At 35.6% G+C, this 19,666-nt stretch overlaps 1 protein-coding gene across 1 annotated transcript in view; it reads left to right on the top strand.

Annotated features, from left to right (window-relative positions):
- Window positions 1–12,040: 12,040 nt before the first annotated feature.
- GABRG2 (gamma-aminobutyric acid type A receptor subunit gamma2) overlaps window positions 12,041–19,666 on the top strand; it is a 97,469-nt gene continuing 89,843 nt past the window's right edge. The window contains exon 1 of the mRNA XM_046667851.1: window positions 12,041–12,147. Coding sequence (XP_046523807.1) covers window positions 12,041–12,147 — 107 coding nt within the window. The remainder of the gene's footprint in view (window positions 12,148–19,666) is intronic.

Genomic DNA, 19,666 nt, shown 5'->3' with positions numbered 1-19,666 from the left:
TGAAGAGTTAAGTGTCAGGTCGCAACATAAAGTAAGTCATCCTTTGAAGACTGGATTAGATAAATAGGAAACAGTCTCATATATTGAGGAGTATTCAATAAGAAGAACTGAAACACAAATACTTCTTGGCCAAAATCTTCACGTCTGTCTTAAACTATGAACTGAAGTTGTTTTCATGGAGTGGGTGGGAAGATGAGGTCTGGAAGGTAGGAAATCTGTATTTCCCATCCTGGCTCTCTTTTTAATCAGTTGGGTGACTTTGGATCAGTCATTAAACCTCTCTGGGCCTAATTTCTCTTCTTTTGTACAAAGAGAAGTTTTGGTCAGATATTTTCTAAAGTCGATTTCAAGTCTGACATTATATTCAATAACTTTTTCGTTGAGTAATTAATTTGATATTGATTAGCGGAAATGTGGAGAAAGTAACAAAAATATTAAGCTATCTAATTTCTCAAAAATAACATCAACAAAGTACAGTAATTTCAAGAAGTTTTAGTTGATAGTCTATTCAATATCAAATCCGCATAACCGGTCATGTGTAGTCTCTTAGAATGCTAAAAAATATTTCACCGTCTTAAATCTTTTTCCAAAATGTACATACAGTACCCAGAAAGTGGAAACCAGGTTGCTTTCCTCATGAATCTGTGTGGGGCTGGAGGATAAAAATCATGGATTACTCACCTATAAAACCCCATCACCTGGCACAGTGTCTGACACCTTAGCCAACAATTAACAGTATTTGTTAAATGAGTGAATGAATTGATAAACCGACTTGAAAACATACTGGCTTGTCTAGTTTTCTGGAGTATTAGGTTCAAAAGATTTTCTATTAAGAATAGGATACAAGCAAATAGGAATAAATTTCATAAATAAGTGAAGTAAGTAACTACTTTACTAACGTGAACTGAGGAGTTAATTATTGTCGTAACCTTGTGTAACCATCACCACCATCCATCTCCAGAACTCATTTCATCTTGTAAAACTAAAACTCATTGTCCATTAAACAATATTCCCCATTCCTCCCTCAGCCCTGCCTTGGCAATTCTGTCTCTGTGAATTTGACTGCTCTGGGGACCTCATGTAAGAAGAATCATGCAGTATTTGTCTTTTTGTGACGGGCATATTTCACTTAGTATAATGTCCTCAAGTTTCATCCATGTTGTTTCATATGTTAGAATTTCCTTTCTTTTTAAGGCTAACTGATATTCTGTAATAAGTATCTATCACATTTTTCTTATTCATTTATCTGTTGGTGCACACTGGGATTGCTTCCACTTTTTAGCTATTGTGAATTCTTCCCCTCATTTTAAGCCACAGGTTTGGAGTTTAAGAGAACCACTCAAAGAGAATAACATGTGTTCTTGGAGAATCTGGAGGACACAGGGATCTGCACATGACTCAGAACTGTAACGGTCTAAAGGCAAGAGAGGCTATGACTAGAGCTCTCTGGTAACAGAAGAAGATACTCGGTGCATTGGAAACATTCTGCACTTTCAGAGGTTGGCAACAAAATTGTGTTTTTCATGAGTCAGATGTAGCTCTCAGGAAAGAGGGTTGACTGTGGGCCATCTTGGAAGATTCCACATGAAGTACTTCTGATCAGTACAAAGACACTGAGATCTACCTAGAGATGCAGAAATTGAGGGAGATCATCACCACCTCTCAGATGCATTGTCTGCACCAGAAAACTTCCGTTGGTGGCCTTTAGTTGGTATCCCTTAGAAACTCTCCAAAGTGCCTCATAAGAGAGAAACAGTATTTGTGTATCCAAGGCCTGGACACCAGATTATAATATACCAGTCAAATGATATCTTTTCTCTCCCCACCCTTGGTCTAGACATGTTTGTGTGTGTGGATGTGTGCAGGTGTTTCTGTGTTACAGACAGAGTGAGGCAAGTTATAGCAGAAAAAACCAGAAATGTCAAGTAGTCTTCCTGTTCTCTTTTCAGTTTTCTTATTTTGAAGTAAATGTTTTAATCGGAATGTTTTAAATCGGAAAGTGTTTAGAGTTTATGTTAAGTTCAATTGCATATGTTAATACCTGTTAAATATCTGTTCATTTATTTAGCTGACAGCACCAGGAAAAGCTGTGAGATATGCCTGGGGTTTCATGTGGAAAAAAGAACTAGTCCACAGAGAGACTTGAAATGAGTCTTTGTGAGACAGATGTTATAAGAGCCTATGACTTAGATATTTTGGGTTTGTTGTTCTGGAAGACTCCTAAGTGAAGGGATCTGCTAGGCAGTTAGATATTTGTTTATGAAACATAGAAGAGTGTTGGAAAGAGGCTTACTTTATGTTGTAATGAGAGTGAGAATGGTAGAAAATTGTCACTAAACTCTGGTCTTGAGCAGGGCAAGAAATGTGTTTAAACGCAACTTTGTTTAAATGATGCCTAGATTGAGGCCTGGTAACTTCTAGGTACTAATAAACTTTGATGTTGTGGTTAAGTAATAGAAAAATACATAATAATAATAGATATATGCATTGAACATTTCATATAGGCCAGGAATTGTATAAATCGTTGACTTGTGTTAACTCATATAATCCACACAGCTCTATGAACTCAGTATTATTAATAGCCCATATGCAGATGAGACAGATGTAAAAAATCTTTATCAATTGTGACCCAGGCATGTAGTAAAATTTCTGGTAAGACTTAAATGGTGGATTAATTTTTCTTGCAGAAACCTCTTACTTTTTGACAAAGGCAGTAGAAATTTTTACATACTTTCTGTAAGTTTAAAGAAGCCATGTTTTCTTTCAAGTATTAATTTGAGATGCTGAAATTAGCTTCCTCAGTAAAATAGCCTGATGATTTTAAACTGAAATTCTCCCTACAGTCTAGTAGATTCGTGTTGTATTTTCTAAGTTTTCTCATCGGTTTTCTCCTGATGCAAACTGTGGCAAATAAATTGTGATGGTTGCAATACTGATTTTATTTATATTTGTGCTTTTTACCACAATTAATTTTTTTAAAGGAAATCAATCATTTAAGACCTTATTCACCTTTCAACTGAACCAAAAAAAAGGGAAATTAATTTAAATATAAATCAAGAATGCCATAAATTAGCATTATAGTCATTTGCCGTTATTTTCATTTATCCTTTATTTCCCCTATAGTTAAAAATCCTCTTTTATGGGGCACTTGAAGAAATTCTGAAACCAGTAGGGGAGAAATTCACACTGCAGTTCTGGCCCTGTCTGTCCCACCAGTCCCATTCGCTGTGTCACACTAAATGACACTCCTGTGATTCCAAAGTCTAAAAGAATGTCCCTGGGAGGCATATCGTTAGCAATGAGAGACATTAGCCTCAGAAGAGTCTATTCTACGCCCCAATTTCCTAGAATATCTGAGAATCATTACAAGATAATTCACAGCGTTGATCAAGTTCTTACATCATGTGCCATACTGAGTAAATGTCGAGAACGCCTGCGGTTTTCAGACCATAGTCTTGACATCAAAAAAAAATGATACCGAGATTTTAAAAGAATGACCAAGTTGGTATTCATACATTGTTATTGCAAATGTAAACTGACACAACATTTCTGGAGCATATTTCATATGATTCAACTTTCAGTTTTCAAAAAATATTCGACGAGCATGTGTTATGTGCCAGGCCCTCTTCTAGGTGCTGGGGAAAGCGCATTGGATAAAGCAAGTAAATGCTCTGTTGTCATGGTGTACTGATGCTCTTACATGATTGCAGGAGCATTACAAGAGGATGCAGATGGAAGGGGAGATGCCACTTGAGGCCCAGACTTCAGAACTTACACAACTGTACATTCTATTAGACAAAACAAATCTTAAGACCAGCCCAAATTCAAGCATGGGAAAATAGACTCTTCCTTCGAATCTGACTCATCTAATACCTGAGCAATGAGGTACTTTGACTTTTCCATGAGATATAAGAAGACTAAGATTGACATAACTAAGTCAAACTTTTTTTTCAGTTTACTTTAGTGCAGTAATATGGACATTGACCCCATTGATGTCATGCTGTGATTAAAGGAGCTACCTTATTTGGAGGAACTATAGATATCTCCTTCTACCTCACTTCAAGGAAATGACATTCGAGTTATAGGTCACTGAAAACTAGAACTAGAAAGATCCATGAATATCACCTGTATAATCCATCAATTTATTCATGAGACGATAAGACTCAGAGAAATGAAATAATTTCCCCAGTCACAGAGTCAAAGACAAAACCAAGACTTCTTACTCCGGACTGTATGTTCTTTGTATTGCATCATGTTACCTCCAAAGTTTTATTACAGCTGATGATTAGAGAAGTAAATTAATAACTATGTTATCTTTTATCACCATCATGTTATTCAGCAACTGTGTACAATCGTGCTTAAGAGTTCAATTTCTTAAATCTGATTGCCTGGGTTTAAATGTGCTCGGTCAAGGACTATGTAATGAACTATACAGGTTATCTTGGGCACGTAGTTTAGCTTCCCTAAAATCTTAATCTTCCCATATGGAAAACTTTGATGATAATAGTACTCATCTTGTAGTTTTTTTATGAGGATAAAATAAAGCTTTCCACACAGCAGTGTGCTTGGCATAAATTATGCTTATTGATAAGGATAATACTTATTTTATCAATACGATTTTTAAATTAAGGTGAAATTAACATACAGTGAAATGCTCAGATCTTAAGTGTACAATTTGATGCATTTTATCAGTAGATAAGCCTATGTAATAACCTCCTCAATCAAAAAATAGAATGTTTCCTTCATCCCAGCAATTTCTCTTGTGCCTCAACCAGTCAATCAGCACCCATTAAAGGCAATCTCTGTTCTGATTTTAATCACATAGACTTCTTTTGCTGCCCTTAAAGATGATATAAATGGAATCATACAATATGTACTTTTTTTGCCTGGCTTCTTTTACTTAACATAATATTTTTGAGATTTAACCATGTTCTTGCATGTTTGTATGTATACGTATGCATTTATATATTCATATCTGTGTATGTATGCACTTATACATATTTATATGAATAAGTTGCTCATAAGATTATTGCTAAATAATGTATTTTCCCATTTTATAAATATACCATGGGATCTGATTATCCATTCTATTGAGGATATTTGGATTATTTCAAATTCGAATAGATCTTCTACATTATTCTTGTATAGGGTTTTTGGGGAACACATATTTTTACTTTTCTGTAATAAATATCTTAAAGTAGAATCACTTGGTCATATGGTAAGTGAATGTTAACATTGTAAAAAGCTGCCAAAATCTTTCGCAAATTATTGTACCATTTTGCATTCTCACCAGAAAGTAGTATGAGTTTTGATTGCTCTATACCCTCAAAAAATTTGGTATTGTCAGATTTGTTAATATGAACAGATGTCACTGTGGCTTTAATTCTCATTTCCTTAGTGAATGCTGCTGATAAAAACCTGTTCATGTACTTATTAGATACACATATAACTTTTTTCATTGTGTCTGTTCAAATATTTTGACCATTTTTATTGGGTTGTTTGCATTTTCGTTATTGAGATACAAGATTTCTTCATGTGAGTTCGATACAAGTTCTTTGTTAGATAATTCCATTGTAGATATTTTCTACCTGTACGTGACTTGCCTTTATCATTTTTTAAGTAGAGTCTTTATTTTTGATTTTTATCAAGTCTAATTTATCAATGTCACATTTTATGCTTAATACTTTTCATGTTTTCTCTAGGAAATTTTTGCCTACCCCAAAGTCTTGACGATATTCTATTCCCTTCTAAAAATTCATAATTTTAGCATTTGCTTGTGTGATAAAATAAGAGGCGAAGGTTACTTTTCAAAATAATTTACCTCTTTGTTCCAACATCATTGATTTAAAATATTAATCTTTCCCACTTTGAAATGCCTCACCTTTACTGAAAGTCAGATGAATGTATATATGTAGGACTCTCCAACTGATTCTTTTTTCCAGCCTTTCAAGTCGGAAGCTTAGATCACTGATTTTAGTCTTTGTTCTTCTCTATGTATTTACGGTTGTAAAATTTCCTTGAAGTCCCGCTTTAGTTCCACGAAACAAATTTTGATATGTTGTATTTTCACTTTCATTTGTTTTGAAACAAATATGATTTCTTCTTTGATCTATATATTATTTAGAAGTATGCTGTTTAATTTTCAAAATCTTTGAAATTTTTCTACTTATTTTATATTACTGATTTCTCATTGAATTCTATTGTGGTAAGAGAACAACACTGTAAGTTTTCAAAAACTTTGAAATGTATTGAGGCTTATTTTATGAATAATTGAAAGGTATGTACATTTTGCGGTTTACTCTGCAATTATTGGGTATAGTGTTCTATAAACGTTAAATCAGAGGACTTTTAATACCTCCAACTATGATTGTGGGATGTATTTATTTCTCCTGTTGTTTCAGTTTTTGTTTCATTTATTTTGAAGCTTTATTATGAGGTACGTAAAACTTTACGACTTTTATGTCTTCTGGGTGGATCGATCCTTTTGTTATTATAAGAAATACCACTTTATGTCTCATAATACTCCTTGTATTCTCAAACACATTCGCTCCTTGCATTTCAGCCACCATTTTGCTCTTTGTGTTCTATTTGCCCCATTATTTTCCCCTCTGTTCTGCCTTCTTTTGCCTTTATGAAATATTTTTTGGTAGTTGATTTTAATTTCTCTAATGAATTTTAGCGATATATTTTTATATTATTTTTAGTGGTGCTTCAAGGATTGCCATATTCATCTTTAATTTATCAAAGTCTATTTACAGTTGCTATTATATCAGTTTATGAAATAGACAAGAAACTTGCAACAGTATAATTTTATTTAACCCCAACTCTGGGATACATTTTGCTTTGTTGGCATATATTTTATACGTGATATAAACTCCAAAGTGTATTGTAGAATATTTGCATTATGAAGCCAGGTGCCTTTTAAAGCAATCAAGGTAAAATACATATATTTTTTCTCACATATTAATCATTTTCAGGCCTCTTCACTCATCACAGATCTGGGTTTATCTGGTATCACTTTCCCTCAGCCTGAAGACTTGACTTTAGCATTATTTTTCTCTCTGCTCTGCTGGTGACAAATTTTCTCAGCCTTCATTTATTTGAAAATGGATGTGGAATTCTATGTATACATTTTCTTTCAGCACTTTAAAGATGTCATCCACAGCTACCTGACCTCAGTTCTTTGGATCAGTCAATCATCATTGTGGTATTAGCCTCTAGCCATTGTAATGTTCTATTTTTCTGTGGATACTTTTGAAATTTTCATTTAATCATTAGCTTTTAGACATGTGACTACAAAGTTCCCAGATGTAGTTTTCCTTGTGTTTACCCTGCTTGGGATCCACTGAGTTTCTTAGACTTATATGTCATATTTTTCACCAATTTGGGGAATTTTTTTTGGCCATTATTACCTTAAATGTTTCTGCTTTATTCTTTCTTTCTTATCCGTTTACACTATTTATCAGGAGGGTTGATATTGTCTCACAGTTTCCAGTAGCTCTTTTAATTTTTTTCAATATTTTTCTCTGTGATTATTACATTGGATTGCTTTTGTTGGTCTATCTTCAAGTTTACTGATCGTTTCTTCTACTGCTCTTCTGCAATTGCCAATCTGCTATTAAAACTCATGCATGTATTTTTCCTTTCAAACATTATAAATTTTTTTTAAAGATTTTTTTACTTTTTTCCTTTTTCTCCCCAAAGCCCCCCAGTACATAGTTGTATATTCTTCGTTGTGGGTCCTTCTAGTTGTGGTACGTGGGACGCCGCCTCAGCGTGGTTTGATGAGCGGTGCCATGTCCACGCCCAGGATCGGAACCAATGAAACACTGGGCCGCCTGCAGCGGAGCACGCAAACTTAACCACTCGGCCACGGGGCCAGCCCCTCAAACATTATAAATTTTAGTTCTAGAATTTTCTATTTTGCTGTTTTTAAAATAGTTTCCATTTCTCTGCTGAGAGTCCCACTGTACATTCATTGACCGTAAAATCATCATGACCATGTTTTCCTTTATGTCTCAAACTATTTAAAATTGTAAATTGAATGTCGTTATTTACTAATTGCATCTCAGGTTTGGTTGGTTTATATTGATCACTATTTTTTAAATATGTGTCGTAGTATCTTGTATTTTGAATGCCTTACTTTTTTTTTTACCACATATCAGATAATTTGTATATTATTGACATCCTGATTTTTAATACTCCTTGAAGAATGTTGATTTTTGTTCTAATAGGAGTTAAATTATTGACAAATCACATTGATCTTGAGCAGAATTAGTTTTCTACTACTTTTGGCTTTGTTTCAGCTTTGTCCTCAGACTTAGAGCAAATCCTTAGTCCTAGAACAGAGAAGGCTTGTGATCCTTCTAGAGTTTTAAAGGAAGGTCTGAAGTATTTATCAAGACCCTCTAACTTGGTGGGATTCAAAATCCAAACTCCCTGCAGTGAGTGATAGCTGAAATATTGGTTCAACCTTTCCAGCCTTTCAGTTTTGCTTTTCTTCCAGGCTTCTTGGTGTCTTTTTCACCCAAAAGCAAACACCTAAGGGAAGTTTGCATACAGATTTGGAGTCTTACTTTTCTGTTGTTATTTTATTTCTATGATTTCCCCCTCAATATAAGTTAGTTTGGCAGCCCCACACTCTCCTCTTAAACCTCAAAACAATAAGGTTGCTATCTTCTCCTGATTCTAACCATCCTGCACCTCTGGGATGGAGGGTTTTCCTGGGATGTGGGATTTTTCCATGCTAAAACCAGGGGAGTTCCAGGCAAACAGGAAAAAGTCAGCAATCCTTTAAGTGTACTCAGGGGAAAAGCTATGTAATCTTAGATCTCATCCACTTCAACTTCCTCTTTCTATGGTCAAATCTTCACCACTTTCTGTCTGCTTTCAGGAATTTTCCAGTACTTTACATAGCTGTTTATTTAAAATTTTGCCCTCCAGTTATAACTGTTACCTGCAGGATGGTTAACCTACTTCATCATTACCAGAACCAGAACCTAAGTAATATATTTTAATTCCTCAGAAATTAAGATATTTGGTATCAACAACCAAACTGGTCCAACTTCTGACCTCATAATTCATTTCTGGGCATAGCATTATAATGATAATAATAGAATGTCAAATTAAAAGTAAAAATAAAATTTTATTCAGAGAAAATTAACCTGCAAAACAATTCTCCAATATGTTGACAGTGGCCTGTTTGAATGAGAGGATGAAGATGGTAGTTTTTCTTCTTTCTATTTTTTAATAATTTTAAATTTTAACATAGATGTATGCATATATATACATATACTATTTACAATGAAAATATAAGCATCATATTTATCAAATCATGGTTATTTAAATATTTATTATAAATGCATCTTCTTAAAAATGGGCAAGAATGAATATAAAAGATTATTACTAAAAAAAATTACTAGATGAGATCTCTTACAAATACCAGTGAATACAGTATGTGTTGCAAAATCTTAGAAAATATATTAAAATAATTTAATTTCAGAGAGCAACCACTAGATAGGAAAGATCTATAAAGGAAAACTGAAACCTACTATCCAAGAATAGCACAGTTAAAATTGTACCCAGATACTATAAATAGTAAAAGTTCCTCTGTGCATTCTCTTAATATGCTGAGAGGTATTCTGTTATTGAAATAGGTGATAACTTATAGGGATCATTAGGATACTGATAAGGAATCAGTGTATAAATTACTACTCTGTGAATGTGATAGCATTCTTTCTCGCAGCTTCAATATGCTTGTCACTAAACTCAAGGGAAGAAACTCACATTGGAAAATTGGGACTGTTCCATATGGTAAAAGACGGACTTGTCGCATCAGTTTTTTACAAGGTATGAACCAATATTTGCAACCTAATGGCCTGCATATCTGTTTGGTTTGACATCCTTTGTGTTTTAAAACTAGGACATTTCTCATAATTTTATTTCCGTTTCTTCTGGCAACTCTGACTGGAACAGAGCAGTGGGAAGTCCATTCAGATGGGCTGTGGTCACTCCAGTGTGCATGGTTTTTACCACTTTACAGATTCACAGCCAGGCCTTTTCTTCCACTTGTCTCACTTGCTTAGTTTTAGTAGGCACCTGAGATGTAAGCCTCTGCCTACAAAAATATGATAGAATATCTTCACTAAAAATGAATATACAGCTATTAAAAACCTAGGCTCTTTTTGTGAAAAACTGTAAATATAAGGAGGGGCCAAGTGCCTCACAGTGCAGCAAGGAACAAGAGAATTACAAAGAGAGGGATTTACATTTGTTCTGCCACTAGTTTAATCACAATGGAATGAAGTCATTTGACTGCTACACGTGAATGTTGTTGTTTTAATTGGATTTTGCTCAAATGCCATGAAATAACTGCCTGAAGCAGAGTTCTAAGAGCATGCACATTTGCAGGTGTGTCTGTCAGGTCTTTTTTGCTTCATCATCAGAATGTGTCTCCTCAGCCTCTGTCTTCTCACTGTTTCTCTTGGGTATATTTTAGGGTTGGAGATGGTATGGACCTACTCATCTCATGTTATATTTCTATGCCTCCTGGACTCCTTACTCAAGTTCCCTACCTAGAAGACTTTTTTCTTGTAGAAAAGGCACTGGTTTTGCAATGACTCCCTGCTAAGTTCCAGGAAGGTGTCTGATTGGTCGTCTTCATCTGTACCTCTATACGAACATCTTTGCTGTGGCCCTTACTCTACAGAAACCTTGAAACCCTCCTCCACTTTATTCTCCGTGATGAGTGAATGGGGTTTCCTCTGTGGCAGATGAACTAGGTTGGCAAAGAGGGATATCTCCCAAGTATCAGTATCCATGGTAACATTCTAGGCAAGAGGGAAGCATACTAACACTACTCATCCACCCCAGAAATTTTCAAGATTATCACGAGGCAGAACAAAAAAAAAAGTCAATCCCACACAGCAGACAAAAATCCCTTTATATTGTTAAATATCCTCTTAACCCTCCCCCTTTGTCCAACCTTCCTTTAAAAAGCAGCCTCCTATTTTGTGGTCTACACTCTTTACTCAGGCAGCTATTCCCATACATTTACATTCTTCAACTTTCAAGTAGTTTGTGTCTACATTTTCGCTGGGGATGGAGAGCAGAAAAAGGAGTAGTGAATCCTGGGGAGCACAGAATTTCTTAATTTCTTTTAATTCTTTCAGTATTTCTCCCTTCATTCAAATTGAAAATCCACCAAATCTGTTTTCCTATAGGATGGCTTACAGAGAAACAGTCTCTCCTCCCCCACTCTCTGCTCCCCTCCCCCACATTGTAATAATGATTTCCAAGACTGCATGATTTTAAATAAGGATTCTTGGCAGAACTGAGGAGATACACTTCTGTCGTTGGTGACACAGTTTATGGGATTGCTAAAGCATCTCTTGTCCCCACGAAAGCCAGTCCTTGCATGCTGTGTGTGCCGTGAAGGGTTAAAAAGCGCTGGAAAGACACCACGCATGTGTTAATTCGTGCTGCAGCAGCGTGCATCACTTCCACTTTGACCTCATAGTTAACCTGCGTGATAGCTGATCACGCAGAAATTCTAGTGATTTTTCTATTTCTTTTAAATACACACACGCACACACACACGCGCGTACACACACACAGCCCGGCCCCCTCTAAAGAAAGAATCAAAACAAAGCAAGCAAACAAACCTAAGTCGATGGACCTGGGGGAGTATGTGTGAGTGTGAGGGAAATGAGTATGTGTGCGCGCATTTCTCTCTCCCTTATTTGTCTCGGTATGCGTCTCTCCCTGTACCCTCCCCCTGCCTCAATTATATTATTCTCCCAGACTTGGAAGCTGCTCCCTGAACTGACGCTTTGATGGTATCTGCAAGCGTTTGTGCTGATCTTATTTCTGTTCCCTGAATATTAATTCCTGAAGCTGGTAGCAATACAGCTCCCCAGTGACAAGCCCTACTAGAGGCAGGTGGGGGGAGCCACCATCAGATCATAAGCATAATAATAATACAAAGGGGAGGGCTTCTGCAACCAAGAGGCAAGAGGCAGAGGAAGAAAAAAAAAAAGCCATGAGTTCGACAAATATATGGAGCACAGGAAGCTCAGTCTACTCGACTCCTGTATTTTCACAGAAAATGACGGTGTGGATTCTGCTCCTGCTGTCGCTCTACCCGGGGTAAGATGGGCTGTTTTCGGTGTCGTTTTGCTCCGGAGAGGTGGGGGAAGGGGTGGGGATGTGGAACTACGGAGACCACCCGGATTTAGAGCACTCTTCTAGGATTTGGGGCTTTAGAATTTAGGGGAATGTGAATATAGGCGGCGGGAAAGGGAGGGAGGAATGACGAAGGTCACTTTCGTTTATTTATTAATTTATTGGAATTTATTTATTTGTTTTGTTTTAGAGTGGAAAAGCTAACGTCATAAAGACTTTGTGTTTTGGGATAGCATTTTGATGTTACTGCAATCTGTTGTCGAGGTGGGCTGTGTTGATACATGCCGGCATTTAAGGCCGTATTGGAGGCGTTTGGGGTGGGGGTCTGGAGGAGAAAACTGCAGATGGGGTCCTGGCGCACACCCAGGAGATATGTGTGTGGGAGGAGGGATTCTGTTCCTGTACACCAAAGTACTGCTTGCTCCTGCACCTGGGCATTCTTACGATCAGTCACCCAGGTTTTCTATCCAGCCCCATAGACCTGGCAGCAGCCTCTCTGATGGGAAAACATGCTTCAGCACCAGGGACAGCAGTCCTGACTAGGGCCAAAGGGAAAGAGGCTTGTCTGACCTCACAGGACATCTCTAAATCTACACAGGACATCCATATAGTGCAGACAGAAGGTCGACAGAGCCAAGGGGGCACTAATGATGTCTGGGGACCCTGCTCTGATTATCTTTACTCCCTTCTTGAGATGGTAGGGGGACTACTGGGCAGGGGTGGAGAATGTAGTTGATGAATGCATGGAGGAATATATGTCTGGAAAAGAGTTGGCCTTCCTGCAGTGTTGATAGATATGCTGAACCAGGTGAATGTGATGCCCAAATTTTGAAATTATGGATTAATGTCTTACCACCTTGCTGCACTGAATAGAAAAGATGGGAAAGGGGGGGGGGGCGATGGTTTCCCCAAAACCCTGAGCAGGTATGTGCTCTGAAGTGCTTTGCACCTAAATTTTCTTGAACTTTCTTGCACCAAAAGTGTCAGGGGAATATCCTTTCACGTATTGTTCACCATTTAACAACCCACCTAAATAACACCCCCACACACTCATCCTTTCAGGATTTCCAGCCAGGACCAAAGGCAGGTTAGAGGTCCTCTATTTACATTACTTACACTCTTCTATGCTGTCATTTTGAAATAAAACTCCATAAGAATTACCTCAAATCTGCCCCCCCCAAAAAAAGGAAAAGAAAAACTAGCTACAAAAAAAATCAAGCCATTTCCCTAAGGTTTTCATGGGAGTTGACACCACTCTTTTAAGTAGTAGGTGTAACACAGGGAGCTAAAAGGGATGGTGGTTAAACTATTATTTATTTTATTGAAAATTTCTAGTTAACTTTTTGGGTCCTTCATTCTCTAGGGTAGGTAATGAGAAATGTAGATTTCTGATACTGAAGAAACCCAGGCAAAACAAGGAGTGAAGCCTCTTTTTGGGGTTTCTAAGCAGAGAGAGGGCCTGCGTAACTCTCACAGCACTTTTCATACCATTCTCCTTTACTATAAAAATAAAGTGTATTTTCATTAAGAGTATAAGATTAAGTAGCTTTCTCAGAAGAAGGGAGGGCCTTTCACTGGAAATGGTTTATGTGCCATTTATTTTAGTGGAATCCTGGAAAAACAATTTTTTCTATTCAAAATTTGCACGCATATTTTTCTATTAAATGTTGTGTGTATCTCTTAATTTGTTTTCGAAATTAGAGGGTTGATAGTTACTTTTTGGATAGAAAATATTCTCATGTTTCTACCATTTATGAAACCTGTGGATTAAAATCAAGACAAGTCATAGGGAAACACATCTTTCCTTCCTACTCACATCCATGTTAGTAAATAACTTTATAACTAAATAGATGAGGATAATCTTATGTATTTTGTCTCCAGTGGTCTTATTTTAACCAAAAAATGTGTAATTTTATTCATAATATTTTCATATTTAAGATGTCTTCTTGTTGCAATAGCTCCACTGTTTCTTTCCCAATATTATAAAAAGTAAAACTTAGTGATATATTTTAATTTTCAATTCTTAGCATAGTAGCCTAGATGAGCTGTTTAAATAGCTCTAAATGATGGGATTATGTGTCATGTAAACTCTTCAATAGGAGGATTTTTACATTTTCTCAATAATGACTGAGAATGGAGTCAGTGCAATTTGGTGCAGAGAATGTGATCAGAGTTTCACTTTGCTGCAACCCCATAAAAAAGCCATTTGGATGGCTGAATAGCGCTGGATGGAAACAGAAGCTCTGATCTCTGAAGCTGATCCTAAAGAAGGACAATGAGTACTGAAAAAATATGGAGTACTAGGAACCAATTTGATGGAGGCTTTTTGGGTAAACAGTGACAGTAGTACCAACTAGAAAGTTGAAGGGAAATTTTAAAGATAATAATTAATTGACTTTTTGATTTGCGTAACTCCAAAGAGTAAGTTCTCCCCCTCATTAAATTGATTAAATTCATTAGATTGTGTCTACACAAAAGTAAAACCAGGAGGAATTTAAAGCATTGGGGTGAGGATGTTAATAGCTAATATTTCTTCTTATGTGAAATAGTTAATTTCTGAAACTCAAAATGATCTAAGATGTCGTAAGAATGACCTGGAGAACTTGCTAAAATGGAGATTCCTGAAGCATACACTGAGAGATTCTGAATCGTTATGTCTGAGGTGGAATACTCACTTTCAACAAGTACCCTAGATCACACATTGAAGAAAAGTGGCATATGCTTTACTGATTTCCAAAAGTTTATTCACCACCATATATAATGTTTACAAGTGCTTTGATTATTACCACTTCAACTGAGCACAATGAGCCAATTTTATATACAGCATTTTCTATTTGAATGTAAATCACTGAGTGTATTATACAAACCATAAAGGATAAGAAATAACTATACAGAATTTTAATAAACTCACTTCATTATGAGAAAACATTGATTGAAAACATAAAACTTGCATACGCACATGAATGTGTGTGTAACTGTACTCACAAACTGTATGGACAGACTATATACACTCCATGTACAAATATTCATATATACAGGTTTTAAAACAAATTTCACTATCTTATAAACTCTGTTGATGTAACTACATTCCATCTTAGAGTAGAAATACCCTAAGCAGAAGAAAGAAATTGGGATACAATAGAAAATTATTTAGAGTAAATAGGAACAAGAGCTAGAGTTAAGGATGTTTTTATTTCTATTAGAATAAAAGAAGACTTTATAATATACTTAGAGTGGCAAGGAATTATCTTTCAAGGATACGTTGAACAGGGATGAATTTGATTGAATTTTCGATAATTAATGTAACTCTTACTTTGAAGTGCCACTACTGAATTTTTTAAAAGAAAATTGAATTAAAGATTTGTAAATATTTTCTGTGCCAGAATAGAAATGCTTCAGGTGACTTTTCCTATGAGCTCCTAAAATTTTGCATCCCATAACTAATTTTTTCATAGTTTTTAACTTTAACAGGCTATGACCATGCATGTAGAGGGAGTATTGTAATTCTTCACTATAACTCTCTTTATTTACAGAATTAATCTCTATAGACAAGCTTGTTACGTCCTATCTTTTCCACCTGGTGTTACTTAGAAAAAATCATTTTCTCAGCATATTTTATGGCTTGGTTGTAGACATAACATTTCAAACAGTCTACCCTGAGATAAACATCTACCTTAAAAAAAAGAAAAGAAATACTTATCACCCAGTATTTTTCAGAATTCAGCTGCCCACCACCTTCTAAACAAAACATCTGGATTGTAGGCAGGAATTGAAAAATTGACTTTTAATTTAAATAATTAGTTACATAAATGTGTCTCTGATATCTTGCATTCAGTTTAGAAGAGTTAATCATCTCAAAACAATTGAATTGCAAAGTATTTAATGATAGAAGTCTCTCTTATACACATTTTAAAATTTGTTTCATGTCAAGGATTTCTGTTCAAATTGAAAGTTACGACCGACTTTAGAGACTTTATCTTTGTTGTAAATATTATGTTACTAAGGCCAGGGCTATTTCTCACTGTCACAATTTCCTAGCAACTCCAAGATAGACTTTCCACAGTTTAAGTACAAGTAGGCTTTATTGGAATGACGCATACTTGTGATTGAAGGGGAGCAAAATTTGACATGCCAAAATATGCCTCTTTGCCATAAGGATTATTTTAGGCTGATTATTTTTAAGACAGCAGACACAGGAAAAACTCTGAAAAGTAAATATAGAAGATACCCTTTTGTAAGAGGCATTTACATTTATAATGGAAATCTCCATTTGTAAGGGTGTCTTCCTCTCAGTACCAGGAAGAGAAGGATGACTAAATCTCTAGAAATTTATCAATGGAGGAGGCAGAGACTTAAATCTGCAGAGCAACTTTACCCTTGTTTACGGTTCTTTGCCTGATAATCTCCCATAACTGGGTCCCCCCACCTCCACATCTTATTTTGTCTTTAGCTAGTGATGGCCTTTAGGGTGGTGGGTTGGGCCATTTCAGGGAGTTACTCAGTTTTCCTGGGTCTCTCCTGTGTGTACAGGAGGAATACGTGTTATTAAACTTCTGTTTGTTTTTCTCTTATTTTTTTTATTATAGGGTGTCTCAGCCAAGAACCTAGAAAGGTAAAGGAAAACTACCTTTTCCTCCCCTACATAGTTCTCCAAAGTACTTCTGCTAAAGTCACTGATCACAGAAGATTGGTTAAAAGTTATAATCAGCACAGTTCAGAAATTATTTGACGACCATGGGTGTCAGCACAATTTAAATACTTAAAGATTCAGAATTTCCAGTGGGATGGACATTCCAGATGTGATACCCTATTCAGGTAGATGTGGAGAGAATAATTCATCTCTCTGTCACTGGGTTATAAGAGATCTATACGACATCTTCAAAGTCAGAAACCAAATAGTCACAACCTAGTATCAATTTCAGATTTTCACATCTAATTGTGTCATGTGCATATAAACATGGAACCAAATTTTTACGTATAAATATTAATAAATAATATGTATTTCAATTAATAAAGGTTATATCTTAATTATATAAAATAAATTTTAATTAGTTAATATATAATTAATATATATTGTGTGCACACAATTTTACTAAAATCTGTGAAGTAGTTATTGTCAATCACGTTTGACAGACTTAGAAATCAAGATTATAGAGAGATTAAATGACTGGCTTAAAAAAGCAGATAATTAGAAGTAATATAAAATAATGATAATTATGTATGTGGCTAGAGATAGAGGTAGATGTATAACAATGAATAAACATATATGTATATATATATATAAAATAAATGTGTGTATATGTATACATATACTCCCCATCCTGGGCTTCCTGTCCTATGTCCCTTGGTGGTGCCCTCCAGGAACCATGGTGCAGCTCTCACTCCACTCAGCAGCACTAACTAACTGGGATCCCTGACAGAGTTATCAGCGAGGTCACTGTGAGTCTTACCCGTGACCTGCCAACAGTGTTGCTCCAACGGGAGCTTTCTCCTTTCTGTGGCCCCCACCACTCAGCATTTACCCAGTGCTTATCACTTTGTCCCAGAGCCCTTCTCCCCACGTAGGGCCTCAGAAAGCCTGTTTCTTCCCTGTCTTTTCTTCTGGGCCATAGCCACTCTTATCTCAGTATGTCTTTTTCTAAAGATGCCCTTTTTGTGTAAATAAATTTGGAGTTTTCTCTCAAAAAATATTTAAAAATATGTATATGTACACATCATAAAGATAACTGGTTATATTTTATATCTATCACTAATTATCTTCTGAAGTTTTGGACCAGTTTCATCCCATCAATGTGCTTTCTTATAAGTGTACTAACTAGTCTTGATTATCTATAAGATATTTATTAGCTCGAATTTTTATAATTATTTGAGTCTATCTTCAGATAATGGAATCTAGAACAGACATCTTGCATCCAATCTGCCCTCTGAAGAAATTAAAATATTCATTCTGTATAGCAGCACGGTTTGAGATGCTCAGTTGCCATCAATCACACCATTATTAAATTTATCTTATCTCGATTGAAAGCTCTAAATAAAAATGCTCAGAAATAATCTGCTATTCAGTTGTTTTATGAGTTTAAGAACATGTTAAATAACATTATTTAGACCCTCAACCAAAATTATGTTTAGAAAATATATTTTCTTAATGGTTATGTCTGCATAAATAGAGCAGAGTTTAATCTACAATTCAGTCGTTATCCAGCAATTTAACTACTGCGTGTCATCTCATTTTCAGAGATCCTGCCTTCCATTGAGCAAGTTTACAGAATATCTTGCTCAACATCACCCTGCAGTTTTCCCACAAAAATCCTTAGAAAAGTGAGAGATAAAATTCAGGCAACTATACTGAATATCAAAGTAGAAATAATATTACTACTTCAATATCTGGATATCTTTATCCTCAATACATAGACATCTAACGTTGACATTTTTAATTATCTCAATCATACAAGAAACTGCTTGGTTAACTTGGGCATGTGATAACTTAATATCGAGTTTTAATTTCTAGAGGAAGAGGAACTTATAATTTCTAGAAATCGGGGCTTTAATTTTTCTGAGAATGTTTGCATGCACATTCTTATTCTCTCTATAGCCTTATGAGTTAGATGAGGAAGATAATATTTTATCCTTCTGATGGCTGTAAAAAATGAGATATGGAGAGGTTAAGGGACTTACTCAAGGCTCCTTGAATATTAGCTGTCCAGCAGGATTGACTGCCCTAGTCACATTTCTAGCGCAATCTACCACATTACACAAGTATAGTCACCTTTTTCTTTCTAAAAATAGAGAAATCCTTGGATTGTTTTGAGATGTAAAAGGCCTCTTCAGTTTGCTTTACTGGAGGGTTATTTGCTATTCATTTCTTCCATATCCTAGAGAATAAATAATCTTTAAAAGGAAATAAAAAACTTCTTTTAAGTTACACATTAGTGGCTTAGAGTAAAAAGAAAATTTAACTCTAAATCACATTAAGCCCTATAGTATTATGATATGTGTGTGCAAAATACGGTACTAATTCTATATCATTATAAAAATCATTGTATAACTCTATAGATAAAGTGCCATGTAGATGCTAAATAAGTAGCACTGATATTACACTCTCCACCCATTCATAAAGAAAACCATGTGAATACCAAATAACATAATAGTGGGGAGAACAAGGAAGGCTCTTTAAGCAAAGGTCCTTTGTAATAATTGAAACCCTGCCATGAACTTGTTTAGTTGTAGAACCAAAGTATACGTAGTGAGACAAATGTATACTGAGTTCTGTAATTTATCTGGACATATTTAAATAAAATGGCCCAAACAATCTGAATATAACTTCCAATATAATCTCAAAGAAATAAATGACTGACTTATTCACGTTCTTTTTTGTAGGTTATTAGTACCTTTTTATAAGTTGCTTTTGAAAACAGTTTTGAAATACATAATTGAGGGAAACAACTCTGGATACAAAAACGAACAGTATTTCAGCCAGATCTGT

The sequence above is a fragment of the Equus quagga genome, chromosome 7 (genome assembly GCF_021613505.1).
Source record: "Equus quagga isolate Etosha38 chromosome 7, UCLA_HA_Equagga_1.0, whole genome shotgun sequence".
Classification (NCBI taxonomy): domain Eukaryota; kingdom Metazoa; phylum Chordata; class Mammalia; order Perissodactyla; family Equidae; genus Equus; species Equus quagga.
Note: the sequence above shows the minus strand (reverse complement) of the source record. Positions and strands in the feature narration are given on the sequence as shown.